Source organism: Lasiodiplodia theobromae, assembly GCF_012971845.1.
Source record: "Lasiodiplodia theobromae strain AM2As chromosome Unknown scaffold_8, whole genome shotgun sequence".
NCBI lineage: Eukaryota > Fungi > Ascomycota > Dothideomycetes > Botryosphaeriales > Botryosphaeriaceae > Lasiodiplodia > Lasiodiplodia theobromae.
This window is the reverse complement of record NW_023336574.1, coordinates 19,129-45,551: the sequence shown is the minus strand read 5'-3', so window position 1 is coordinate 45,551 and position 26,423 is coordinate 19,129. Positions and strand designations below refer to the sequence as shown.

At 56.0% G+C, this 26,423-nt stretch overlaps 10 protein-coding genes across 10 annotated transcripts; 6 read left to right on the top strand and 4 right to left on the bottom strand.

Moving 5' to 3' along the window:
- Positions 1-1,543: 1,543 nt before the first annotated feature.
- On the bottom strand, positions 1,544-4,291 carry LTHEOB_3044 (RNA helicase ATP-dependent DEAD-box conserved site; the record flags this gene model as incomplete). Its single annotated transcript, XM_035511924.1, has 2 exons — positions 1,544-2,952; positions 3,073-4,291. 2 exons carry the CDS (start codon positions 4,289-4,291, stop codon positions 1,544-1,546), a joined length of 2,628 nt encoding a protein of 875 aa, XP_035362937.1.
- A 261-nt stretch (positions 4,292-4,552) lies between these two features.
- LTHEOB_3043 (Nucleic acid binding OB-fold tRNA/helicase-type) lies at positions 4,553-5,525 on the top strand (the record flags this gene model as incomplete). Its single annotated transcript, XM_035511923.1, has 4 exons — positions 4,553-4,556; positions 4,607-4,719; positions 4,770-4,874; positions 4,926-5,525. 4 exons carry the CDS (start codon positions 4,553-4,555, stop codon positions 5,523-5,525), a joined length of 822 nt encoding a protein of 273 aa, XP_035362936.1.
- Positions 5,526-5,630: 105 nt separating this feature from the next.
- Positions 5,631-6,382, bottom strand: LTHEOB_3042 (uncharacterized protein; the record flags this gene model as incomplete). The annotated part of the gene is made up of 5 exons (XM_035511922.1): positions 5,631-5,717; positions 5,766-5,911; positions 5,962-6,057; positions 6,119-6,225; positions 6,288-6,382. 5 exons carry the CDS (start codon positions 6,380-6,382, stop codon positions 5,631-5,633), a joined length of 531 nt encoding a protein of 176 aa, XP_035362935.1.
- Positions 6,383-6,589: 207 nt separating this feature from the next.
- LTHEOB_3041 (Cia30 family protein) lies at positions 6,590-7,667 on the top strand (the record flags this gene model as incomplete). The annotated part of the gene is made up of 6 exons (XM_035511921.1): positions 6,590-6,627; positions 6,683-6,743; positions 6,798-6,966; positions 7,016-7,259; positions 7,312-7,471; positions 7,527-7,667. The coding sequence occupies 6 exons, from the start codon at positions 6,590-6,592 to the stop codon at positions 7,665-7,667; spliced, it is 813 nt and encodes a 270-aa protein (XP_035362934.1).
- A 1,548-nt stretch (positions 7,668-9,215) lies between these two features.
- On the top strand, positions 9,216-11,620 carry LTHEOB_3040 (MFS multidrug transporter; the record flags this gene model as incomplete). The annotated part of the gene is made up of 6 exons (XM_035511920.1): positions 9,216-9,510; positions 9,576-9,676; positions 9,729-9,952; positions 10,194-10,992; positions 11,048-11,063; positions 11,190-11,620. 6 exons carry the CDS (start codon positions 9,216-9,218, stop codon positions 11,618-11,620), a joined length of 1,866 nt encoding a protein of 621 aa, XP_035362933.1.
- Positions 11,621-12,149: 529 nt separating this feature from the next.
- LTHEOB_3039 (Glucanbeta-glucosidase) lies at positions 12,150-13,322 on the top strand (the record flags this gene model as incomplete). The annotated part of the gene is made up of 4 exons (XM_035511918.1): positions 12,150-12,415; positions 12,528-12,955; positions 13,017-13,105; positions 13,182-13,322. 4 exons carry the CDS (start codon positions 12,150-12,152, stop codon positions 13,320-13,322), a joined length of 924 nt encoding a protein of 307 aa, XP_035362932.1.
- A 796-nt stretch (positions 13,323-14,118) lies between these two features.
- On the top strand, positions 14,119-14,550 carry LTHEOB_3038 (putative C6 transcription factor; the record flags this gene model as incomplete). The annotated part of the gene is made up of 1 exon (XM_035511917.1): positions 14,119-14,550. One exon carries the CDS (start codon positions 14,119-14,121, stop codon positions 14,548-14,550), a length of 432 nt encoding a protein of 143 aa, XP_035362931.1.
- Positions 14,551-14,948: 398 nt separating this feature from the next.
- Positions 14,949-16,466, top strand: LTHEOB_3037 (Zinc finger protein 384; the record flags this gene model as incomplete). The annotated part of the gene is made up of 1 exon (XM_035511916.1): positions 14,949-16,466. The coding sequence occupies one exon, from the start codon at positions 14,949-14,951 to the stop codon at positions 16,464-16,466; it is 1,518 nt and encodes a 505-aa protein (XP_035362930.1).
- A 1,959-nt stretch (positions 16,467-18,425) lies between these two features.
- LTHEOB_3036 (Sugar transporter) lies at positions 18,426-20,339 on the bottom strand (the record flags this gene model as incomplete). The annotated part of the gene is made up of 7 exons (XM_035511915.1): positions 18,426-18,738; positions 18,798-19,368; positions 19,424-19,771; positions 19,823-20,009; positions 20,068-20,143; positions 20,201-20,252; positions 20,312-20,339. 7 exons carry the CDS (start codon positions 20,337-20,339, stop codon positions 18,426-18,428), a joined length of 1,575 nt encoding a protein of 524 aa, XP_035362929.1.
- A 1,719-nt stretch (positions 20,340-22,058) lies between these two features.
- LTHEOB_3035 (C2 calcium-dependent membrane targeting protein) lies at positions 22,059-25,802 on the bottom strand (the record flags this gene model as incomplete). The annotated part of the gene is made up of 7 exons (XM_035511914.1): positions 22,059-22,120; positions 22,176-22,581; positions 22,630-22,831; positions 22,878-24,354; positions 24,405-24,983; positions 25,037-25,303; positions 25,352-25,802. The coding sequence occupies 7 exons, from the start codon at positions 25,800-25,802 to the stop codon at positions 22,059-22,061; spliced, it is 3,444 nt and encodes a 1,147-aa protein (XP_035362928.1).
- Between the last annotated feature and the right edge of the window lie 621 nt (positions 25,803-26,423).

The following is a 26,423-nucleotide window of genomic DNA, read 5'->3' as shown; positions in this document are numbered from 1 at the left end:
CTGCCGCAAAGCGCTGCATGTCCCCACCTGGGGGCCTGCCAGCTGCCGCCGCCCGCGCCCTGCCGCCGCCGCAGGCACACGCACCCGCAGCAGCCAGTCCTGACGCGTCCGGCGACTCATCTTCCCAGTGTTTTGTTTCTCCTGCCCACGGGCTCGATTGCGCAAAGACCACGGCCCCGGCCGCGCTTGCGGCTGATCCGCTCCGCTTGCCCGTAGTTCGGCGGGCCTGCGGTCAGATCGCAGGGCGCAGCCGCCGGCAGCGGGCCCTTGGAGATGGGGGCTGCCCGCCGCAAAAACAGGCAGGTCGAGCGCCACTTTCCCCGATCGCGAATCGTGACACTTGGGCGGCCTGCGCTTTTTCCCAGGCCGAGGGGAAAAATGAAAAACTTGTCGAAAAGCATGGACGGCCAACGTGGGTCTTCCGTGCCTCCCGCGCCGTACCCTGCTGCGCCAGTGCGTCGCTGTGCGTGCGTGCATTTGTGCCGCCGCGAGCACAAGGACGGAGATGGGGAAGTCTTTTGCTTGTTCGTGTGTTCGGCGTGCATCCAAGATTATGGTGGCGCCCGTTCTGGAAAATTAAGAAGCCAGAAAGGCAAGCCTATTCCAAGTCAATAAAAATGGTTCCTGTGCCTCCTCGGCTGTGCTGCAAAAATCGTTCGCTCGCTTCCCACCTTGTCTTACCTCTCGATCGCCGGAGCCACAGCTACGGAGAATTCTTTGGGACAGCCTATTTACCTCTACGCCGGTAGCGATTTGAGGCGTGCGCGGCCGTGCCTTCCTTCGGATGGCGTGTGGGCCTCGACGTCGTACGATCCGGCGTCGGCGGCGCAGCAGACAGTCAGCACACAAGACAGACGGCGTGGATGGTAGGTGGGAAACTTTCCGCTAACCGTCGCGAACCTGAAGTCGACCAAAGGCCCGAAAGAACCCCCTAGGAATGCCGCTAGCACGATAAGCTTCGCGACCTCGTGGGAACCACGCGGCTCGCTGAGCTGAACAACTAGTCGTTGACGAGATCTGCAATGGCTTGAATCGCCGCTTCTCAAATAGCGGAATCCTTCCGCCGGTCAGTCCAACGGCCGTACATAGATCGCGTGGAGAAACGAGGCGTTGACCCGCGCCGTCTGGGTAACCAGGCGTGCAGTCCTTGGGTCCGGCTGAATGCTCTGGCGCTGTTCTCGTCCTAATGTCAGCACGCGACCCGAACGGCCTTGGGGCAATCGTACGAGGTACGAAGGTGTGTCGTATGTGCAGAGCGAGTATACTCTGATCAAAATACGGTCCGAATACTGGTATCAGATTAGGAGCGTGACAAATGCACCAAATGGCCAAGTCCATAGCTTCTACTTTTGAGCCTTGGCAGCGAAAACGATTGGCCCGCTGCATGTCAGCCTTCGCTGCCCTCGGTTGTCGACTATCTATTGGAATAGAGTTGGAGAGTGTTACCGCGAAGCCCCTCGAACCGACTGCCCGGACACCTTCCCTGGACACTCTGCAAGTCGGGGCCGTCGCAGGGGCGGCCCGACATAGCTAATCTCCGCAATTAGAACTTCCCTTTCTTTGAAGGCCTTGCATTCTTTGCGCGGCGCTTTTCCTGAAGCGCTCTGCTCTTGCGGACATCGTCGACCCCCTTGAGCTCGCTCTTCGCCCCGCCGTCTGCAAACCTGCCAATGCGCTTCTCCTTAGCCGCATCCACCCGCTTCTTCCTGACATGATAGTCGTCTCTGTATTTGTCGGCCTCCTTAGGCGCCTTCACCATCTTGTGCTTGAACCTCTTGTTGGCACCGTGAGCGCCGCTGGAGGCTGCCTCGGTCTCACCAGCACGAGGCAGACGGCCGATCTTGTTCGTTTTCTTCCAAGATTCGAACCGTCCAGATCGGAAGCTCGCAGCGATCTTCTGCCCGCTTTCGCCACGAATATATTTGACCCCCTTAGATCCGTCCTCGTCATTTGCGCGTGCGACGTATTTCTTGCTCTTCTTGTCCCACCTCATCCCGCGCGGTTTGGATGCTTCAGCAAAGCCCTTCGACTCATCCTGATTAAGGTCCATTGCTGCACTTCGTGCCTCTTCAACGAAGTTGCCACTCCGTCCCTGATTGTCGTACGATCCGGAATGGACGCCATAGCCGCGGTTCTCCGCTAAGTTCAGCGTTTTTGGCGTGTAGGTCATGAAATGTTCTGGATCCTGCCAAGCCTCCTTCGAGTCTTTCTTATTGGCCTGCGAATCCGGGAAGGTGATCTCCAGCTCGTCCTCCGATGCCGAGTCCATATTGACATCGACGTCCATATCGTCAAAGTCCCCGTCCTCTTCGGTATCCCGTGCCGCGTCGGTGGTGTTGGTCAGGCCTGCAATGCTCCTGTCGTTCCAGGCCTTCTTGCCCTCTCCCTGTTGGCGACGTCGTGGATCGACCTTTTCCCTCCTCTTGCGCATCATATCAGCCGCCTCGTCACCCGTACCGCGTTTACCAATCTCGAAGATGGTTTCCTGCGGGCGGAACCCACTAATGCGCGCCAGCATTTTCTCCCTTTCCACTTCAGCCTTGTCGATGTCATCATTGAACAGCATGTTCAGCTCAGACACCGCCTCAGAAGCTAAGACATCCTTGGCACGCTTGGCGCTTTCCGATGATGCTGAGTTGCGCGTCCTCATGTAAAGCTTTTCACCTTTGGCGGCTACAGTGCGCAGATTGCTCAAGTCCTCATCGTCGTCAAGCAGTTTGCTGACCCATTCGCATGCGCGAGCCAGCTTGTCCCGCACAAATCCGCCCACAACCACGTCATTGGCGAAGCTGACGTCTTCGTCAGTTCTTCCCAGGATCAGCTTCCGGCTAAGGAAGAGCTGTAGGTCCAGGAGATACGGAACGTCCGAATCCCTCACCAGACTGTAGCTCCAACCCTTCCTTCCTGCTCTTGCTGTTCTACCGACACGGTGAATGAAGATCTTGGGCTGAGCTGGGAAATCGAAATTGATGACATTCGCGAGAATGGGAATATCGATACCACGGGCAGCGACATCAGTGACGACAAGGATGTTACTCATGCCGGTTCGGAAGGCATGCACTTGTATCTTACGAGCGGTTTGATCCAGCGAACCGTAGGCGTAGGAAACAGCATATCCAGCAGAGCGGAGCAGCCCTGCCAAATACTCCACGTGGTGTTTGGTAGCTGCAAAAATAATGGTAGAATGCTCGGTGGGTGAGTCAGTCGCACTGGGCGCATCGGAATCTCTCTTGCGCTTTTTGTTTTTGGAATCAGCCTTCTTGTTCTTGGCCTTGGTAGCAGCCTCGGTCTCTCCCGTGGGCATCTTGATGATATCTTGCAAGATGTGCAACAAAGCACCCTCCTTGTCGGCACTCTTCACTGTGAAGAAAGCGCTTTCGAGGTCTGGCGACACCTTGCTTTCAGCATCAAGGCGGACGAGCTTTGGTTCTTGAAGACCAGCTCTAGCGAACTCAACGAGTGACTTTGGAAGGGTAGCGGAGAAGAGGAGTGTTTGTCGGTTGGGAGGAAGAGCGTAAAGGATCTCGGCCAATTGGGCAGCGAAACCCATTTCGAACAGCCGATCGGCTTCGTCGAATACCACATAGCGGATTGTAGATAGGTCAAGTTCCATTTCAACCTTGAGGTGCAGAAAACGGCCAGGGGTTGCAATGATGATGTCCGGGTTCGTGTTCATATCGGAAAACTGTTCCTCCAGGCTATCACCACCCACAAGAAGCACAGTCCTCAGGTCTGTACCACGGCCAAGCTCTTTGACAACCTTCAGAGTCTGAAGTGCCAGCTCACGCGATGGTGACATGATGACGGCTCTTGCGCCAACCTTTGCGCTGTGCGCTTTCAACTTCTCGATCATGGGGATGACGAAGGCGGCAGTCTTTCCAGAACCAGTTCGAGCCATGCCCACAACATCTTGCCCGTCCAGCAAAAGGGGAATCGTTTTCCTTTGGATAGGAGTCGGCACAGAGAAGCCTTTCCGGGTGATTGCTTTGAGCAGGTTCGCGTTCAGACCCATGGCTTGGAAACCACCGCCTTTCTTCACGGTCCTCCCCTTCAGGTTAGACGACTTGCGGTTCGCCGCCGCCAGCTGACCAGCGATGAAGGCATCGTCATCGCTGTCGCCGCCGTCCTCCGCTCCAATGTTCAACTCTGCGCCGATATCAAAAGGCGCATTCTTGCGACCTTTTTTCGGTGCGACCTGTTCGTCTTCGCTGTCGTTGGCGCCGGCAAGTAGGGCTTTCGAGATATCGAATTCGTTTTCGGACAAGGCCGGGGAGACGTCGCGGTGCGGCATTTTGTCGACGTTTGTCGCTCGTTGTCGGCCGGCTCGTGGTGCGCGGCGAGTGTCGAGGGCAAAGGGTGTCGGCATGGGGCAATGGGAAAATAATTTGGGTCTTGGTCTTGGCGCTACTTGACTCGCAGCCGACGGGCTTATCGATAACCAGGACGCGCACCTGACAGCGGGGCGTTCGTCGCGTCGCGTCTTTGCGCGTCGTCCGAAACCATCGCCGCTGCCTTGCCGTCCAACAACATTTTCCGCCACACAACCCCAACCATGGGTCAGTGTGCCCCCCTATCTCAAATGAACTTAGCTAATGCTATGCGACAGACTACGGTAACTACGGCGATTACTCAACGACGTCGTATGGCGGCCAAGGCGGCTCTGGCGGAGGTGGCTTCCTTCCGATGGAAGGCAGCCAGAGCCCTGGCAGTGCGTCAAAGGTACGATGCCCGTCGACAGTATCTTAAGATATTACTGATTTTCAATTCAGGGATTCCGCAAAGATACCCTAAGGCCCGTCACCCTCAAGCAGATCAACGATGCTGTCAACACACAAGAGTCGGATTTCACCATCGATGGTGTCGAGGTAGCCCAGGTACGAGATGAGAAGCTATATCATGATGGGCGCATTGCTAAGCAGGCATAGATTACCTTTGTCGGGCAGATTCGCAACATCTCGCAGCAGGCACTCAACATCTCCTTCAAGTTTGACGACGGCACGGGTCTGGGAGAAGTCAAGCTCTGGATGGACGCCGACGGCCCGAATCCCCTCGAGCCTGCCGATGGCTCCAAGCCCACTCTCGTCGAGAATACCTACGCTCGCGTCTGGGGTAAGCTGAGGTCGTACGGCCAGAAGAGACATGTCATCGCACACATCATCCGCCCTATCACCGACTACAACGAGATCTCGTACCATCTTCTCGAGGCTACCGCTGTGCACCTGCACTTCACACGCGGACCCCCCGCCAGCGGCGACAGCAAGCCTGCGGCCAACGGTGGTGATGTGCCAATGGGCGGCTACGGAGATGCTGGATCAATACCATCCCACATCAGCGCTGCCGCGAAGAAGGTCTTGCATGTCCTGCGGACTGCGCCGCAAGGCAACGAGGGTCTTCACATGCAGGATATTGCGTCCAGGACAGGCATGGATATGGCGGATGTTGCCAAGGCGGGTGACGAACTGCTTACCGAAGGCAAGATCTACACAACGGTGGATGATACCACCTGGGCGCTGCTTGACGTCTGATGGCATTTATGGCTTACTGGCGCTACGGGAGGGTTGAGTTATGGATTTTACGGGTTTGCAAAAAGGACGAAGAGTAAAAGGATATCTATTCGAGATGCGAGTCGTTCAGCTGCTCGACTCATTTGACTTTGCATTGGTAGAGAGGAACAATATGCATGCTGCAACGATGGCGGTTGCTACCACGGTAAAGACCTGTTCGGGGTTAGAGCGGGTTGGGACTTTAATAAGCACGTCGCTTACCACTTGGGTCTTCCATCCTGACTGTACAAGCGCGCTTCTTCGACTGTACCGCGTGACCGTCTGAATATAGGTCGCCAGACCCGAGATAAGGCATGCAAGAGAGAGCAGCCAGAATATGATGCCGAAAGGCAGTGCCATCCGTCGCTCTGCCTGCATGTTAGCTCGCATTTCTCTTAACGGCTGTTACAGAACTCACCCAGGTCGCTTGGCTGGGCTTTGAGATGGAACGAGATGACTATAGCAACAGACACTATAGCCATGTATATGGAGAGGCGCAGCCATGACAAGAAAGCTTTCGCGAAAGGGATAGAGTTAGAGAGGGTCTCGGAACACGGCACAGCGACGATACGCACTTCGTTCATTTGCACAGTGGTCCCGGGCGTCGGAGGCATTATTGGCAAAAAGCAACGGGCCGCATAGGGGGCGCTCGGTGAAGACACAGCGGTTGTAGTCGTTGTCTCTGGGGGTTATGGTCAGACCGACATTTGCTCGCTCGATGTAGAGAACCTTGTCGCGACTCACTGATTCACGATGACCGGCTTCGTCGGCACGATCGTGTAGAGCGGGTTGTAAGGTTCGTGGAAAAACTGCTCATCGGCCGGCGTGCAAGTGGTCATGGTGTGCAGAGGCAGATAGAGTTCGTTCCGAGCTTAGGTGTTGTGTGTCTGGCAAGTGCACGACTTGTGTTGGACAGCGATCTCACCTCTCGCTCGTGCTCTAGTCTCGTGCGTCATGACGCACTAGCGAGTAATGAAGGCTTCCCCGCGAAATAAAACCCAACGCTCCGCCGTCTCCAGGACATCTCCCACGCAGATCCCTTCAAAATGGCTCTCGAGAGTTGCGATTTGTTTGGCGGTAGCCTGTTAGGGCCTTTCCTTCTAATCGCGCCCGAAACCACGCTAATGTTGTCAAAACAGGCATTGGAACGCCGCTGATTGGACGTCCTCCGACGATCGCGTTCGCGGCGGGAAGTCTCACGTATGTACTCCGTCATAGGCCGGATGGTAACGGAAAGGCTGACGCTAGATTCAGTCTTATTTTGACATCTCTGAGACGAACCCTGTGGCCCGGTTCTATGGCAATCTCGATATAAAGACTCTTGGCGGTGCTGGTTTTGCTAGCCAGCGCACAACCGGCGAGAACCGCACCTGGAACATTGACGGCTACGATGGGATCCAAATCGAGGTCGCCAAGTCTGATTGTACGTCAATGACCGAGTTGCTACGGCGATGGCTAATCGAGTGCACCAGCCAAGAAGTACACGTTCAATATCAAGAACCAGCTTCTGCCGCCGGATCCTAACACTGGAAGAGAGCAGTCTACCATTTCCTATGAGTATGACTTCTTCGCTCCGTCACCGAACGCTACAGGGGAAACCACAACCATCTTCATTCCCTGGAAAGACTTCAAGGCGACGTACAGAGGTCGTGAGGACCCTGATGCACCTCCTGTCGACCTGACAGACATCAAGAGGTTTGGCATTATGATGAGAAGGTAAAGATTTTCTTGCATTGAGCTCGAGTCCATCGTAGCTGATGCCTTGCAGCTTCTTCGGGGGCCAGGAGGGGAATTTCTCGTTGTCGATCAAGTCCATCTCGGCTGTTCGCAAGTGTTCCGAAAATAAGCAACTGTTTGTTTCAGAGAAGGATGATGTACATCCCGGCGATCTCGAAAAAGGAGTTCAGCCCCGAGATATCGAGGCTAGGGTGCGTATATTTCCCGGTCGTCTTGGAACAGTGTCTAACATTATGTGCAACAAAGGCTGTCAGTTCCCCAGCTACGCGCCGGATGCCGTCACTCTCAAAGGTGATGTACGGCACCCTGGCTGTGCTACTGGGCATCTGGGTGCTATACCCCGGCACGATCCACTTTGGTTGCCATGGTCAGACCCCCGGTCACTGAACAGTAGCATTGCGGGATTAGGTAGCAGGTCAATTCCAAATCACAAACAGTGTTCAGTTGCAGGGATCCAACAGCACGTGCAGATCGGAAGTGCGGAGGTCGATCAAGAAGTGCGAGCAATTTCTACCAATCAGTATCTGAGGGCTGGGTCTGATAGGCGGCCAAGAGAAGGATTCACCTCTGATCTTCACATGGCTCGTGTTACCAAGGAGAGCGAAAAATCTACGGGCTAACCTGCAGAAGTCTTGGGGAGCCGATTCAGGCATGAGTGCATGATCGGACATGCAGCAATTGGCCGGATAGAGACAATCCCTTCTGCTTGCGATCAGGAATACAACACGTCAGCAGAGGCAGGTACCATGGCCCTGGGACGGTGAGGCTGGTGCTAAAAATCCGGCGGAACATTTGTCCAGCAATCGAGTCTCGGGGCCTTTCTGACATCCAGCTTCTCTGGGCCAGAGCAGACACCAAATGCAGTAAGGCAGCCAGTGCTTGGGGCCAGGCCACTTGAATCATGGCGCCGCGAGCCGAGGTCGACGCGGAGTCGTACAATCACATAACCACCCCAGCAGGCTCCTCCAGGAATTGCTGCTGCAACCAGGGGGCCGATGCAAGGCGTCCATCGGGCTGATCAAGCATGCATGGTGGACGACCCACCACGCCGCCACGGGGTGTTTAGTTTTTCTCGAGGCAGCCGCCAGCAAATTGCCGAGGCAGGACTGCTAGCTGCCGGCGCTAGGCCCGGGAACAGCATGAAATCTCGGGAGCTTGGCCTGGGGATGCAAGCCGAAACGGGATCATCACGTCGAATCTTTCGCGACCCTCCTTCACATCCCTGCAGCGATGGCTGCGGTTGGCCGGCTGACGCACGCCTATCAGCCCGCCGTGAGGATCACAGCGGCTGCAGTCTCGACCTCGTATCAAACGACCAACAGCACCGCCGGGCCGCCCGCCCGGGAGATTTTCGCCCGGCAGGCGCGTGGACGGCGCGGCCGAATGAGCAAAAGAAAAGAGCGTTGCTGCCTCCGAAAAGTGGGTGGTGTGGTTGGCCCCTGCGGAGCGTTCGCGACCGTCGTCGGCTCACCTGTCTTTGTTTGCATCATCGCGGGCCACGCGGTCCCTGCAGCCCGGAGCTGGATCCTCTCCAAGGCGCGACCCGTCCGCTGTGGAACTGATGAGATGAGAAAAAATGGCGATTGCGCGGGCTCCACTCTAATCGTTACGGGCGTATCTGGCAGATAGCAGATACGCCTCGTCGTCTTTTTCTTCTTCTTCGCCCTTTGCTCCCTCTTCGTGTGGCTTTTCTGCTTGCTTGTGCCTCATCCGCCCTGTCGGTTTTTTTAATCTTGGATCTCGAGGCACAACAGCCATGCTTTTGCTGTCGTCATTATCGTGAACCCCTCAACCACACGCACATTTGCATCCCTGCCCTCTCCGCGCCCATTGCTGCTGGCCTTACAGCGAGTCGTATTCCACCAACTGTCTCACCACGCTGTTCGAATAAGCAATAACCGATCGCCTCCGCCAAGCCGCCACAACAGACGCGCAATGGCCGAGCAGAAGAAGTCAGCCGTGGCGTCGGCCGTGGACGTCGAGTCTGGCCAGGGTCCCGCGTCGATACCGCATTGGAGGCTCGTCGTCGACCAAGCCCTCGTCACCCCCGAGGTGCTGAACTGGAAGTACGAAGGCAGTGGAACCGCCGAGGATCCCTACGTGGTCAAGTGGATCGAGAATGACCCCAGGAATCCGATGGGCTGGTCCAAGAAATACAAGTACTGTCTCAGTGTGACTATGGCGCTGGCGACCCTGGCCGTGGCATTCTGCTCCTCCGCATATTCGGGCGGTAAGCATTCCCTTTGATGGACATGGTGGCATGATCGGGCTGATCCGTGGCGTCGTTGTCAAAAGCCTTGACCAGTTTGGTCATGGAGTTCGGCATGAGTCTAGAAGTCGCCACTTTGGGCATGTCGTTCTTCGTCTTGGGCTTCGCTCTGGGTCCGCTTCTCTGGGTAAGCTTACTTCGTGGCCGGATGACGCACATGATGAGCTGACTTGAGATAGGCACCGTTCAGTGAGCTCTACGGCCGCCAGATTCTGTTCATCCTGACTTTCGGCGCCTTTACCTTTTTTAATGCCGGCTCGGCGGGTGCGCAGAACACGCAGTCGATTTTGATCCTGCGGTTCTTTGCTGGCTCATTTGGATCGTCGCCCTTGACGAATGCGGGCGGTGTCATCGCAGACATGTTTAATGCGAAGGACCGTGGTCTTTGCATGAGTATCTTCAGGTAAGTCACTTCTCATTCACTTACTCACAGAGGTGCAAGCCCTTCGAATGAGCATACAGTCTTCTTTCAAAGCCCGTTGCATACCAGAATATTGTGGCGAGGGCATGGTGAATGAATGAATGATTGCTTCACCTTTGTGTGGCTGCTTTGATCTGCCGTAACATTGGCGATCGGCGCTTAAAAATAGGAGTTGCCAAAATTAGGACTTGGGGGAATGATACTGACTTTGATCGTCGAACAGCCTTGCGCCTTTTATGGGACCTGTCCTCGGACCCATCGTCGGAGGTTTTCTGGGAGAAACCGAGGGATGGCGGTGGATTGAAGGTCTGATGGCCATCTTCTCCGGTGCACTATGGATCCTCGGTACCTTCTGCATGCCCGAGACGTATGCGCCCGTCCTCTTGAAGAAACGTGCCGCGAAACTATCTCAAATGACTGGCAAAGTTTATCTTAGCCAGGCAGAGATTCGCTCTGGACCAGTCTCGCTCAAAGAAGCTCTTTCGACGAGCTTGTCCCGCCCGTGGATCCTGCTCTTCAAGGAACCGATCGTGCTTCTTTTGACCATCTACCTTGGAGTAATCTACGGCACGCTCTACATGCTTTTTGGGGCGTATCCGATTGTTTATCAGATCGAGCGTGGCTGGACTGCCGGTATTGCGGGCCTCCCCTTCATCGGCATCGCTATTGGCATGGTAGGATCGGTTGTGTATACCATCGTGTTCGACGACAAGCGGTATCGGCGCAACGTGGAAGAGCATGACGGGTATGCGCCTCCCGAGGCCCGTCTCCCCCCTTGCCTTCTCGGAGGCCTCATTCTTCCGCTCGGGCTGTTCTGGTTTGCGTGGACGAATTATCCCTCGCTGCCGTGGGCGGCGAGCGTTGCTGCGGGGATTCCGTTTGGCTTCTCGATGGTGCTCATCTTCCTGAGCGTGATGAACTACCTGATCGACTCGTACACGATCTTCGCGGCGTCGGTGCTGGCAGCGAACTCTGTACTGCGGTCCGTTTTTGGCGCTGCTTTCCCACTTTTCACGAAGCAGGTGAGTTTTCCATGGCTGGCTGGCAGAAAGTATCTTGTGCTGACAGGGATCATAGATGTATGCCAACTTAGGTCAGTGAAGTATCCCCCCGCTCGCCTTGCGCCATTTGACTACGACACGTGTCGAGGCGATGATATCAAGTGGATCGGATTGCGCGAGTATGTGCAAATCATGATGATCGCTAACATGGATGACAGGCATTCACTGGGCGTCGACTGTTCCCGCGTTCTTGGCGCTTGCGTGTCTTCCCTTCCCCTTCCTCTTCTACAAGTACGGCGGCCCGATCCGGATGAAGTGCAAGTACGCAGCAGAGGCAGACGCTTTCATGAAGAGTCTGCGTGAGTCGGCAACAGTCACGACGCCGTCAGGGGCGTCGTCGAGCAGAGGGGAAGAAGTGGAAGATGAGAAGGAGATCGAGACGCGCAGCGGCAGCAGCAGGGCGGGAGAGCAGCAGGACGAGGAGGCGAGGTTTGAGAGGATCAAAACGGGCCACTCGGCGACGACGCACAGGGAGGTGCCGCAGTACGAAGAGAGCCCGTTCGAGATTGACCGAGTGCACACACGGGAAAGCTTCCGCTCGCACAGATCCAAGACGGAGAGCTTGGCGAGGAAGATGAGCAGGAAGTAGTGTGTTCGGAACGATTCTAGATTTCATGATAGACGGTAGAGGTGCTTCGATCAGGCGTCCCGGGTGGGCAAGCAGTGCGCATCAGTTGGCAAACCTCGAGAGGCTTGTTCAAGGAGTTGAGCACTGGAGTTCAGCGCAGCCCTGTTCGTATACGGGTAATATAGCGAGTAATGAAAAATGGAAATGCTCTGATTGAGGTCGGGCAATATCGCGTATCGACGTCGTTGGGCCCCTTTTTGGCCGACCAGCCAAGCCCCGGATCTGCATTGAGCTAGCCGCCGGGATGCGGCGCTTGCAGGCGCAGGGCGTTTCAGCCCTCTTCTTAGCAGCAAACAACATCAACCCAGCTGCCCCGTACTCTCTCTCTCTCCCCTCTCTCTCTATCTGCTCACCCACGTCATTCTTTCTGGCTGGAGCACTGCACCCCACATTCATTTGGCTTTATATTTATCCGCGCTTCCGCCCAACTCGTGCTTCGACAGCCACTTGATACCCGGTCACCCAGCAAAGACTTCGACACTCACTCACCATGCGTCTTTCGACCCTCGCTACCACCTCCCTGGCCCTCGCGCCCGCCGTCGTGTCTGCCTCGGGCACGCTCGGCTTCTCGCTGGGCACCAAGCTGCCCGACGGTACCTGCAAGTTCCAGGCCGACTACGAGAAGGACTTTGACGCCATCTCGACGGCGTCCGGCAGCAAGCTCGTCCGCGGCTACTCGGTTTCCGACTGCAACTTCGCCAAGGAGATCCTGCCCGCTGCGAAGTCCAAGGGCTTCAAGGTCGTGCTGGCCGTGTGGTGCGTGCGCCCCCTTCTCGCGACGCGTGGTTTTAAGCATGTCGCATAAGGTTGTTGGGTGGAGCCACGGGAAGGACTAGTAGCGCTGACGCAACCCTTCCAAAACATGCAGGCCCGATGTCGACGAGTCGCTCCAGGCCGACAAGAAGGCCCTCAAGACGTACGCCACCGACGAGTACGCCGACCAGATCTACGCCGTCACCATCGGCTCCGAGACGCTGTACCGCGGCAACTTCACCGGCGAGGAGCTGCTCGAGAAGATCAACGACGTCCGCACCGTGCTGCCCAAGGGCACCAAGGTCGGCACTGCCGATTCGTGGAACAAGTGGGCTGATGGCACCGGCGATGCCGTCGTCAAGGGCGGCGTCGACCTGATCCTGGCCAACGCCTTCGCCTACTGGCAGGGCGCCGACATCAAGAACGCCTCCAAGGTCTACTTCGACGACATGTCCCAGGCCATTGCCCACATCCAGGAGGTTGCTGGCGGTCCCGACAAGGCTCCTGAAATCTGGAACGGCGAGACTGGCTGGCCCACCGACGGTACCCCCTCACCCCCCTCACACCCCAACACACAACCATGGCAACTAATATTCTGTCTCAGGTGGTTCCGACTACGAGGCTGCCAAGGCCGGTACCGATAATGCCAAGACGTACTATCACGAGAGCGTGTGCGGCGCTTTGAAGTGGGGAGTGAGTACATCCACGCCACCCCAGACAATTCTCCACCATTATATCGTGTCGCTAACCACAACAACACCATTAAAAGCTCAATGCATTCTACTTCGAGGCGTTCGACGAGCCGTGGAAGCCCGTGAGCGTTGGCGACAACGGAGAGGAGAAGGACGAGACCAAATGGGGTGCCATGACTTCTGACCGCAAGTCCAAGTTCGACCTCAAGTGCACTTAGAGGACGAGACGAGCGTGCATTGAGGAGTGGCTTTAATGCTTCGGCATGCTCCTCTCTTTCTTTGCATTTAGCGGCGGGTGTTCCTTGAGTCTTCGGAGCGAGTACGAGGGCTGGATTGAAGGATGGATTGTCCCGATTCTTCCTCCTCACAGCCCAACCCGGATACCCCTTGATTAGGATTGTGAATACAAAGATCCAACCATTCTTATTCCATCACTCTGTCTCAAATTCCCTTCGAATATCACTGTATTATTGCTCTAGATTTGGTAATTCTCTTCCACCTCCTCCTGCGCCGGTATAATTGTTCCAGAAACCAGAAACGAGACCCTCCCAGAATGGAGCGCCTATTTTTATGCCCAAAATACTCGGACTGCTATGGGCTGGTTTTAGATGCGGCGTGGTTTGTCCATGCGTGCGAAATAAGGGAGGTCGATGATTTGGTGGCCGACACGTGCCTGCCGCTCCTGCTGCTCTTGCCACTGGAGTCAACCCAACCCAACCCAAACCTTATCACCACCACCTACAAAGCTCGCGACACACCTACCAGCTCACACCGCACTGCCCACGACGCTCGGTACGCGAGGCCGGCATTGATGGTGAGCATAATCTGCCCTCTGACGTAGCATCTCCCTCACTGGCTCCGCCAGCCGTCGACATCACTGTGGATGGGTTGAAGACTACGCTGAAGACGCTGCTCGAACATCATACGACTGAGCTCAGCGCCGGTAGGCCCGGTCTCAAGGACGCCTGTGCCCTTTTTCGGCCGTTCCTTAGCAACATTGACTCCACCACCAACATGCCGACTGATCCCACGCTTCACCCGAGCCGTGAGCCCGACATCAACTTGCCAGCGACGCTGCGTGTCAATGATACCATGCTGGCAGCAGCCCTAGCGCTAGCAAGCACGAGCACGGTCTACAAAGCCCCACACGACAAATGCGACAGGTGCTCGGTGAAGGCGGAAGTGAGCAAGCCCGTTGGAGACGAATGTATTATCTGGCTGAACACCGATGGAAGGAACGTTCGCTTCTCGGGTATCTGTACTTCGTGCCTGGTCCTCCGTGGTGGAAACGTGAGGAAAGCTGGCAAGATCTGCTCTCTCCATGGTATGAGTGCGCCAGGCCAACAGCGGGAAATTGCGATTGAGGTGGAGGATGACGTCAAGCAGGAGCCGACCGCAGAGGAGCACGATAATGCTCCATTCGACCTCGACATTCAGGAAGTCTAAGAGGTTACGGGAAGTTAATATGGATTGGCGGAAGAATCTCTGGTGTGATTGACAGAAAAATAATGGTCTATTCAAGATAACGATATAGGCTGTGCCCGCCGTATCATGATCCAAACTTGTCTCGACACAAGCCTCAGGTACGAGCAACGGAAGCGGCGGACCTCTTCTTCTTCTTCTTCTTCACTCTCCAACTCACCAGCTTGCCTTCGCGCGAACTGGTCTCTGCACACTCTCCAACTCACCCGGCTTACCTGAGTGTGAACTTGTCTCCACACATTCCTCGGCTACGAGCGGCGGAAGCAGCCAACCTCTTCTTCTTCTTCTTCTTCTTCTTCTTCTCCACACACCGCTCACTCGGCTTGCCTGCGCGCTAACTTGTCTCCACACACTCCTCAGGTATGAACGACGGAACCTGCCAACTTTGCCAGTTTCCTCCCACTTGCCTGCGCGCGAAGTTTTCCCTACAGACTCCCCAGATACAAAAGCAGCCCCTCCCTACTCGTCGTTACGGCGCCCCTCTTGAAGACATCCCTCACGAAGACAAGATGGCACCGAAAATGGACGCGAAGGAATGGGTTCGATTCAAGTGTCAACACTGCGTGTTGACGTTCAAGAGCGAAGAGGAAAGGGATGATCATGAAAAGTCGCACACTCAGCCAAAGAGGTTCCCCTGTCCATACGAAGCATGCTCCAGCCGATTCAACACAAGCTCTGAATTGAGTAGGCACCTCGCGCTTCACCAACCAGAACAAAAGCATTTCAAGTGCCCTGTGTGTAAAAAGGGCTACGAGAGGAAGCATAAGCTAGGGGAGCATGTCAGGGCGAGGTACGCCGTCGATGTTCCGCTCGATCTGAGCGTGGATGAGCTTGTGGAGCTCGTGAAGGATGTGACATGGCGGTTTGGTTGCCCCAGTTGCGATCGTCGCTTCGCGACCAAGGAAGGCCTCGAGAAGCACTTTTCAAAGATGCATGACAATGACTACACCACTGGTACAACACAGACTGGAAGACAGAGGTCTCGGGGCGTCCACGGTAACATCATTTGCACGATATGCCAAGGAAAGTTCTTGAAGGTCGAGTATTTGCGCACGCACTTGATCAACGTGCACCACCGCAAGTACGAAGAGGCGAATGCTCTAGCCTCTAACAGTGGTGCAGCGGCAGCAGGAAAACAACCAACGCTGGAAAAGACCCAATGCCCTCAATGTGGCAGAGTCTTTGCCAACCAGGGATATCTGAAGAACCACCTCAGATCCTACCACAACAAGAGTATGGAGGAGGCATTTGGCATTGTCGAGAGCCAGGCTCTCTTACCCACCGATCAACCAGACCAGGCTCCCTCACCCACCAAGCAGCCAGACCAGGCTCCCTCACCTACCAATCTACCAGACCAGGAGGCCTTTACGAGAGATGAAGAGACAGGCCTCTACTCCACCATGGCAGCGAGAGAGGAGAGTGTTCAGCCTCCACAGGCCACGTCCAAGAGCTCATCCAGCCGGCAGTCGTCAACATCTTCAACGACAGAGAAGTGTGGAAGATGCATCCAGATGGGTACGCCGTGTTTGCGTTTCACGAACGAGGCTCCTTGTATGGAGTGTACAAATGCCAGAGTTCGATGCGTGCCAAAGAAGCATGAGGTGAGACTGGAGGCATTCTTCAGTCATATATGCGAAAACCCACCGGCACTACATGTCCGGGGTAGTGTTGATACCGAACTTGAGGTGTTCAAGAGGGGTCCAGGCGTTATCATCAATGATCAAGATGGCTGGGACTCTCTGACGAAGACCACGAAGGAGAAGATCACTCAGAAGTCGAATGAAATTGATTCATGGGTTGAACAGTCAAGATTTTCAACCGGTAACCCCTTCCTGGAAGTCGGAGACGACATTAGAAAAATAACATATGTAGGTAGCTGAAGCCATCGTCCGGACGTGTATGTAAAATTTTTAAATCCACATTCTCGTCCGGACGATAGCTTCAACTGCCCATATATGTCGGTTTTCGTAAAAAAGGAGAAAATGGCACATATCGTGGGTAGTTGAAGCGATTGTCCGGACGTGTATGTAAAAATTTTTTAATTCGGCATTCTCATCCGGACGATGGCTTCAGCTACCCACGTATGTTATTTTTCTAAGGTAGAGCTGGGGCTCTCGATCACTAGGAAGCTTCGGGCTACGAAGCAGCCGCGGCTGGAGTTGGTAAGTATCTCCCAGACAGAGAACAGAATTGCAGAATTCTCCGAGCGGCTAAAGGCTGACTATTTGTCAGTATCAAACGATTCCCCCAACTCCCTGCAAGTTCTGTCTACCGAGTCCGACCTCAACCATTTACAGCAGGTCTCCAGCACCGCAAGATGGGGCCGACGGCAGGCCCCAAGTCAATAATTCGACCTTATAAATGCTCATTCTGCATTTTTACCTCCACAACTGCAACGGAACGAGACCAACACCAGGCCAGCCATGTTCTCCCGAAACGCTTTCCTTGTCCACACCAAAACTGGTCTTCGAAGTTCAATACAACCAGCGAACTTACCCAACACCTCAAGCTCCACAAACCGGTCTCGAAAGCCCACAAGTGCTCGGTGTGCCGCAAAGAATATGACCAGAAGGAGAAGCTTGAGTTGCATGTGAGAAAGCGGCATGCACATGAAGCACCACACGAGCTCAGCTTCGACAAACTTCTAGAATCTGTCAAAGATCTAGAGTTAAGGTTTGGCTGCGGGTTCTGTGATCGATGCTTTGCGACTAAGGGCCAACAACAGGATCACGTCAAGAAGGTTCACACCAGCGACTCGGCCAAAGATGAAGCAAATATTGCCCAGAAGCGCTCACGAGGAATGCATGGAAAACTCTCTGTCCGATCTGTGGCAATAAATTTAAAGAGGTCGAGTACCTGCGTACACCATTGCAGAACATTCACCAGAAGAACTACAATGAGGCCAGCGCTTTAGTGGCATTTTGGGGCAGTTGAAGCCAATGTCCGGACGTAGATGTAGGATTTAAGATTAACACAAATGCGTCCGGATATTAGCTTCAACTACCCATGTAAGTAGAGTATTAATTTCTTATGGGTTGGAATTTCATATCCTCCGCCGTAGATGCACCTTTTGTCTGTCAAGCCACTGAGCAAGAGAATAAAAGGAAAAAGGCAAGGAAAAGTTCGTCACTCTCGTAAGCGGCTACTCAAGTTTTACTATATCAAAGAAATCCCCAAGCCAAAATCCAGCAATGTTCTTCCTTTAAGCATCTCTTCCCTGAGACACACCCTTGTCAAACATCGCCAATCCTTTCCTGGTCACATATGCATTGCCAAGTGGGATCAGCTAGCTTAGGCTACCCGGCCAAGCGCAGATCACCCGCCGGGTTCCTGGTTTTTTCTGATCGACTAGGGGAGAGAAAGCATGCATATCGCTGCACGCACGCGACAATCGGAACGGGGGTGCGTATCTTCCCCGGTCAGGGTTCCAAATCTGACTAGGGGGGGCGAGGATGTTCGTGAAGAAGTGGCAGGGAAGATGGAAATAGAAAGTTACTAAGTTGTGATGTGCAGATGAACAGAGAACACGTTTGACTCTCTATTGAATTTGTCACGGAATACCAAAAAGCAAGATTCAGAGTAGAATTAATTTTCATTTCCCTCGAACGAGCGCGGCTCACCTGGTATCTCATCGTGAAAGACAGAACATCATAAGAAAAACAAAATCTCGCTGATCGAACGCCTCAAGGAGGGCCTCCTCCCCTTTGAGCACCAGCTCTTCGCGGTCTGTTCAACAACCTCTTAAAAAAGGACTCGCTGGGCTGGGGAGAGACACAGCCAGAAAGATGCGTCAATTCCTCCCACTTCCTTCTCCTCCCTACCTCAAATTGCGTGGTATCTCAAACAACGGTATCGCTCTTAACCACTGCGCCCTTCTCATCGACGACAGCGCTCTCCGAATGAACCAGCTCATTCGCATCCAAGCCCTTGCTCTGCACAGCGGCAACCTTCTCCGAGAAGTTCGACTTCATGTTACCTGTCTTCCACGCCTTGACGCCAGGCTCGAAGACGGCGTCGATCTCCTCGAGGGTCTTACCCGCCGTCTCCGGGAAGGCAAGGAAGACGTGGATGGTGGAAGCGAAGCAGAAAACGCCGAAGATGATGTAGGTGCGCCAGACAATGTTCTCGAAAGCCGGGGGGACGAAGTAGGCACTGTAGTACAAATATTATTAGCACATGTCCCTTAGGGGAGGTAATCGTGTAACACTTACAGCGCGAAGTTGAAGATCCAGTTGGTGGCAGCGGACAGGCCGACACCCTTGGCACGCCAGCGCAGAGGGAAGACCTCAGAGCAGTAAATCCATGCAGCGGGCGCCCAGGTCAGACCGTAGACACCGACGAAGATGTACGAACAAGCGATGATGCCCTTGGCAGGGTGACCGAGAACCTGCCACTTGATGTTCGTGTTCTCGCCGACACCATCGACAGGGTTACCGTGTTCGGCCATGATGCCAGCAACGGCGAAGTTGAGAGCGGACATGAGGATGGCGCCATAGATGAGCAGTTGGCGACGACCAACCTTCTCAATGAAGAGAAGCGTGAAGCCAGTGGTCACCAGGAAGATGACGTACTGGATGGCTGACGAGTAGAGGTTGACGTTGCCGGTGAGGCCTGCCATGTTGAAGACGTAAACGATGTAGTACATCATGACGTTGCCGCCGAGAAGCTGCTGCCACAGCTGGACGAAGGTGCCGGCCACGGTGCGGCGCCACATCTTAGGGCCGAAGAGGCCGAGGACTGTGAGTTCCTTTGATTCTTGCGCAATGCGAACGGCTTCGCGGACTGGAGGGGTCTTATGTGAGCTCAGCCTCAATTGAGCGATTAGGGGGAAACGTACCCTCAAGATACTCGGCCTGAGCGACGGGGTGTTGCGGGTCACCCTTGCCGTGGAGCAGCGCGAGCACATTCAAGCTCTCCTCCCACCGATCCTTGCTGGCCAACCAACGAGGGCTCTCAGGGAAGAAAAACAAGGCGCCGAGGAGGATAAAGGCCGGAATGCCCTGGACTCCCCAAGCGATACGGAAAGATGCGGGGCCCTCGACCTTGGAGCAGCCGTAAGAGATAAGGTACATGATCAGGATGCCCCATTCAATGGCCCATTGCTGGATACCGACAACACGTCCACGAATGCGGCCAGGGGAAAGCTCGGCGAGGTATACGGGGACCTGAGAAGACATGATACCGACTGGGATGACTAGTTAGCTCGGTACTTCCCCTGATCCAAAGATGATTTTACCTGTGAAACCGTTGATGATACGGCCGACGATAAGCTGGGCGACATTTTGGGCGCTGCATTGAATAGCCGAACCGATGACCCAAATGACGGCTGCGATTTCCATTGCACGTTTGCGGCCGAGTTTATCGGAAAGGAATCCAGCTCCGAGGGCGCCAACGAACGAACCAGCGGACATGGAGGCCGTGATCTTCACGAATATCAGTTTGAAGCCCTGTGGCAATAAATTGGGGCAAATGGGCACTCACACCACCCTGGAGGTCGGAACTCGGATGATTGAAGTATTCAGCATACTGTTCGGTTCCAATCCACGCGCTCATGGAACTGGTAGAGTGTCAGGGCTGTGGTCTGTATATGGTTGGTATGACAACGGCGGCGCACCTGATATCAAAGCCGAAGAGGGCTCCTCCAATCGTTCCGAAGCCCGCAAGGGCTAGATGTTTTGTTAGCACACGGCTCCATGGAAGGGCTTGGTGGCGAGACAAAGCTTACCATAGATATTTGACATAGGCTTCACCATGGCGGGCGAGTGATGACCGAGTCCGCCTCTCAGTCAAAGGGTCGAATGGTGCGGTTACTCGAGGGCAAGACACTTGCGTGAAGAAGAGCTCCAACCTCACACGCGGCGAACGAGGACGACAACGCAAGGGGCATGCGGTGGAGATCAGCGTGCATATATACTCTGGGGCAGGCTCGCCCACAATACCCCAGTGCGCCAAATACCGGGGAAAGCCAGGGCAGATGAGACTAAACTGGAGCGGTCAGACACCCCAGACCGCAACGGCTCCATCTGAGCCCACTGAAAGGCAAGAAACGCAACAAGGAGCTTTCTTGCGCTGCTCTGACACCTGCCAAACCCCCGGGCTCCGGTGGGAGGGCTTTACCCAAAGCCGTATAGCGTCGGCTCAGGTTCCTACCGGGGGGCGTAGCGATGCCGGACGGGAAGGTCTGCGGGACATGCAGCCTGCCCGGTGCGGCGTTGGCCTGAGCAGACGGCAAACGCGAGGTAACATCGCGCCGGGCGTCTCAGATACGCGCAGTCCCCAAGACGGATACAGCAGCGGCGCAGCGCTCGGCCAGTAGGTGCGCCACGGAAGGCAGAGGCGCAAGGGAAAGGCGTCATCTTGGACCGTGGCGCCGCGGTGGGCGCCGGTGGAGGTGATCGAGCGCGGCGTAGGCCTGCGCGTGTCGACAAGCCTCGTTCCTCCAGCGGCCAAAGGTTGCAGGGACGTTTGCAGAGACAACGGGCGCACGGGGCGTGGGGCGGAGGCGGAGGAAGCGAGCGAATGTGTGATTGAGGCTTCCCGAGGGCTGCGGTGGATTGGTGGGCTGTGCGTCTGGGCCGGTGGCGGCGGGGGTGACTGGAGAAGGCGGGCGTGCGTGCGGGGAGCGACAGGCCGGTGGAATGAGTCGCAATCCCTGCCCGATTCCGCCCGCCAGCGACAAACCCGCCGGGCAGGAACGGGCCTGCAGCGGCAGAGGAGCGGCTCGCATGCTGCCGTGTCACGAGATCTGTGGCCGTCGGCCAGAGAATGCACGCCTCTTGGCCGGCTCTGGCCCATGCAGCCTCGCGCCAGACGGCGCAATTCGTCTCGACCAGAGAGCAATGGATGGGCCGAGAGCACGCGCCGTAAGCTTCACCCCGGAGCCGTCATGATGTTTGGAGCTCCGAACCGACTTATGACGTCGGGATCAGAGCTGGATTTATCCGCCAATTGGCAAGTGTGGGGCTCCGCTCGTATGACCAAACAGCCGTGGAGATTGGGGTCCCCAAAGGACAAGACTCGGCCGCACGGCGAAAAGACGGGGAACGCTGCATCGCGACAAAAATCAAGCAATTGGCCTTGGGCTGCTTTCCAAGCTTTCGCGGTGGGACCGCTCTGGCTTGGCACGACAATAACTCACACCACAGCACAAACATGCTATAGAAGTCTATCCATACTCGTCACTCTCCCGAAGAGAGCTAAAACCACGCATGCTTCAAATCATCCCACACATTCGCTTGCTGATTAATCACAATCCGCCTCCCGCTCACAACTCAACTCCGCTCCCAGTTCCATCTCCAACTCAAAGAAGCTTCAAACGGGGGTTGTTTCTTAGAATGGCTCCAGACACCGTATGCGAAGGAGGGCAGAAATGAAGAGATTCGGCAAGAAGAACGAAGGCCAAATACGGAACTGCGTACAGCCCGCTGAAACTGTATTACCAATCGTGCAACCGAGAAGAAAGCTGAATGCGCTCAAACAAAGTCGGCCGAGTACGAGAAGCCGCGGAATTCTTCTTGCATCGCCTGCGAAAGCACTGCAACACCGTGTTAGCCCATCTTGCATCCACCACTGCTTCTTGGTCCACTTACCCGACTGCACCGGCGTGAGCACTGGCGTGACGCTCGTGAACTCTTGGTCGAAGTTGCTCGTGTCCGTTGCGCTCGAAATGGTTGGAATGAACGGAGCTGGGATCCGCTTGTGGTACACGTCCTCCCAGTTGATGTTTCTGAAGAAGGCGTGGCTCATGATCTCCTGCGCATCAGTTGGCCCGCTGCCAAGGCGGAGCTCCGGCTCCCTCGTGAGAAGCTTCTGCAGGATCGAGACCGAGTCTCGCGGCATGTGGATCGGGTACAGCGGTTCGTCTGCAAGAATGGCGTCGTAGATTTCATCTTCGTCCTCACCACGGAACGGCGACTGTTGGAGAAGCATCTGGTAGATGAGGACGCCGAACGCCCACCAATCCACTGCCCTGCCGTACTTCTTATCCAGAAGAATCTATGCAAAGTCAGTCCAGTCCACACCACTCGTCGGCAAATTTCATACCTCAGGTGCCATGAATTCAGGGGTACCACAGAATGTGCTCGTCGTTGAGCCGTACCACATATCTTCTTTGCAAAGACCGTAATCCGCAATCTTGATATGGCCGTCAAGGGTGAGAAGGATGTTGTCGAGCTTCAAGTCACGGTAGATGACACCGTTCTCGTGGAAATACTTGAGCGCGAGGCAGACCTCGGCAGCGTAGAACCTGGGCAAGTTAGCGGAGATCGAAAAATTAAAGAAACTGAACATACTGTGCTCGCTTGGTACCGAACTGGCCACGCTGAATGTGAAGCATCAGGTCACCGCCACTGACGTACTCCATGACGAAGTAAACACGGGTTTCCGTCTGGAAACATGCGTGCAAGTTCAGCAGGAAGGGGTGTCGCTCCTTGTTTGCGATCAAGAACACACGCTTTTCTGACCGTGTGCTCTCGACTTCATCGTTCTCGATGATAAACTCCTTCTTCAAAACCTTGATGGCGTACAGCTGCTTGTTGCTCTTCGTCTCGGCAAGCATGACCTTACCGAAGTTACCCTTACCCAGAACAGCCAGGAAGTTGAAATGATCCAGACCGATCCGCCTGCCAGTGCCTTGGTAGTTGTGGGGAGGAAGCTCCTTCTTCTGGTTGGGTGGCTGCACGGCAATGGGATTATGCGGTGGCGCAGGCGGTTGGGCTGCTTGCTGAGGGTGGGGTGGCAGCGGTGTCGTTGGCGGTGGCGCAGGCTGTGGGTAGCTCGACTGCCTGGGCGGATGCTGTGGAGGCGGTTGCTGCGGGGGTTGGGATAGAGGTGGGATGGGGTACGAAAGCACCCCCGCATAGTCGGCCGGGTTGTAGGAAGGCTGCTGTGGGGATTGAGCTTCCGGCGACCCCTGTTGCGGGTAACCTCCGGATGACCGCGAAGGAGAGGAGGGCTGATAATCGGTCGAGGACCTCTGATGGTGCCCAGGCGCCTGACTAAGAGCCGTAACAGCTGCTTTCGCGGCATCTGTGGACTGGGTGCGCGGAGCAGTCGGCGGCCGTTGCTGAGTTGGTGAAGACGGGCTCTGAGCGTAGGAGCTTTGGGCGGCGTGGTATGAGTCCTTTCCGTAAGATAGCCTCTCCGACTGCACCGAATCCGTGTTGGAGGCGTAAGAACCGGAAGCCGAAGGACCGGATGGCCGGCCCGAGCCCGAGCTAGGTCGCAGCGTCCTCGAACTCATTGAGATTGATGATGTCTGGCGCTTCTTGGTGGTGCTGATTTCGGCCAGAATCTGATTGGCAACCTCCATGGACATGCCGCAGAAATCAGGAACGAAGTGCACACATTGTGCGTGACAGGTCGAACCACATTCCGAGCACTTCCTGCACTGCTTCTTGCCAAACGGAAGGACGTAACCGCAGTGGCAACACCAGTTGGCTCCCATGTTGGCGAATGGTTCGAAGCGGTGGGGGATGCGGTGGTTGAGCTTGGCCTCGTCCGGATCCGTTTCTGCGTTGGATTGGGTGATACACTTGGTGACCACCTTCTGGTAGCACTTCTTGTGGCACGTGTACTTGCAGTCCGAGCACTGCATACCGGCAGCGTACTTGAGGAAGTCGCCGCAAAGGGCGCATCTCATGATGTTATAGAACTGCTGCTGGACGAACTTGTGACCGTACTGCTCGTGGATCTCTTCCTTGCGCTGACGAATGGCACCCTTGCGGCCGAGACCAACGTCGAACGGCCGGCGATCCTTGTTTTCCTTGGCTGTGACACAGTCAGTTTGAGCCATAATACGCTCTCTCTACGAGACTTACCGAAGCTCAGTGTAAGTTGAATACGGCCAACAGGCTCGAGCGCGAACCACGCGTCGATGTATATCGGACCTGTCTGCGGCTGAGGGCCGCCTCCCAGGCCCTGGCCAGCTCCGGCGCCCGTCCCTCCAGGGCCGGTAGCAGCCTGTGGCGGAGGCTGGAATTGCATATCAGGCTGAGCGCCGCCTCCCGCGCCCATTTTGTCTGCTGAAACCCACATCGCGCTCGAGCTGTTAAGTTCCGTCTCGATCCTCTTTCGTCTCATCTCTTCGGCGATATCAGAAATGCGAACCCAGAGCATGCCGATGGGAAGCGGGTGATCGCCGGTTCGGTCGTACACCGTCAGCTCGACCTCGTTGGCATTGTCAATGGAGAATTCATGAACTTCGTCCGTCCACTTATCGTTCCTCGTAGCTTTCGTGCGTCCCTTGAAGGCGTCTTCGACCTTCATGATAACAAACGTCTCGGGGCCCCGGCTAAAGCGTCCGGTAGCGGCATGGTCCACGTCGGCCACTTGGTGAATTCGCAGTGTCAAATGACCGGTGAGCGGTTTCCTGGCGCTCGGGACGTTCAGGCTGTCATCTATGCGGACATTCTCAGCCCAATGCTATCTCACGCCGAGAGGAGCAACTTACCATCGGGGCCATCGCCGCCCTCGATATCAACGTGGAGATCCTCGTAGCGTTTGAGCGCTTGCTTGAGCAGTTGGATCTTTTGGTTGCTCTCGATGCGGCGGGCCTCGGCATCCGCCTTGCTCTTCCTGTCGCCCTCCATTTGGTAGAGGCGCACCATCTTCTCGATTCCATCCTTGTACTGTTTCTCCACACTAAGCTTGAACTCAAGCTGCGACAGCATAAGTTGGATCCGTGGCCCCAGGTGCGGGGTATCGTATTTGATCAAGTCTGCGCAAGATTAGTTCCCGCACGCGGGAGCAGCGTGAGGATGCTTACCGAGCTTGCTGTAGTTTGCACGCTGGCGGGGCTGGCCGGGGCCAGGGGCGGCATAGGGCGCCTTTGGGGGCATCAGGACCTGGCCGCCACTGAGCTGGCTGTAGCCTCCTGGAGGAGACTGACCGTAGCTGCCGCCATCAGCGTACTCGCCGGGAGTGTCCTTTGGAGGAGGAGGCAGCGGATTCCTCCTCTGCTCTGGCGACGGAGGGCCGTTGCTGCCGGAGCCGAGGGACAGGTTCTCGATGTCGGTGCCAACCCTCCGCATCTGCAGCTCCCGCGCGCGGCCCTCGAGGTATTCGATGTTGCGGCGGCCCTCGCGTATCTGGCCGTCGAGGCGGGACAGCACGGCGGGGTTGTTTGTCGACTGGCGCATGGCATTGGCGGCGTTGATCAGCGCCTTCTCGCGCTCGATCTTGCCTTGGACCGACCTGATGGCGTCGTCCTCGTTCATGGTGGCGGTTTGTCCCTGTCGGCAGGCGGATTAACGGGCGTGACCTCACAGGAGGGCGGCGGTGGGCTGGCGGCGCGTACTGTTCAGCAGTGGTATGATGACGCGGTGTGAAGCATGCGGAGCGTTGGAGCGGGGAGGACGGCGGGAGATGTCGCGTTGGGTGCGGAGCTTCGCTCGACGGCCGCCCGAGCGCGCGTCGCGGTGTGGGAGCGGGTGTGTCGCAGAGGCACGGAGCGAGCACCTTTGAACGTGGATGTCAGGCCTGCTGGCCGATGGTGCGTCTGATGCGAATGGAAGAGTTGTGAAATCGCTGGCTGCCCGTGTTTGCCAAGCTGCCCACCTGCTTCTCCCCTATTCGCTGCAGCGGTGCGCCGCCGCGCCCAACGGCCTGCCTGCCATCACACGCCGCCACAGTCCTGCTGCATCCCACAACCCGCCGCCCGAGCAGCCCTTTCGGGCACCGTTGCGACCGCGCCCTCCTGATCGGCCCAGAGCCGGCGCGCAACGCCCAGCGCGCTCATGCCCGCGGCCGGCAGCATCTCGCTCGCGCCCGCCAGGCCGCGTGGCAGCAAACAATGCCGGGCAGACATGTGCACCGTCGCAGCACGGCAGCTATATGGC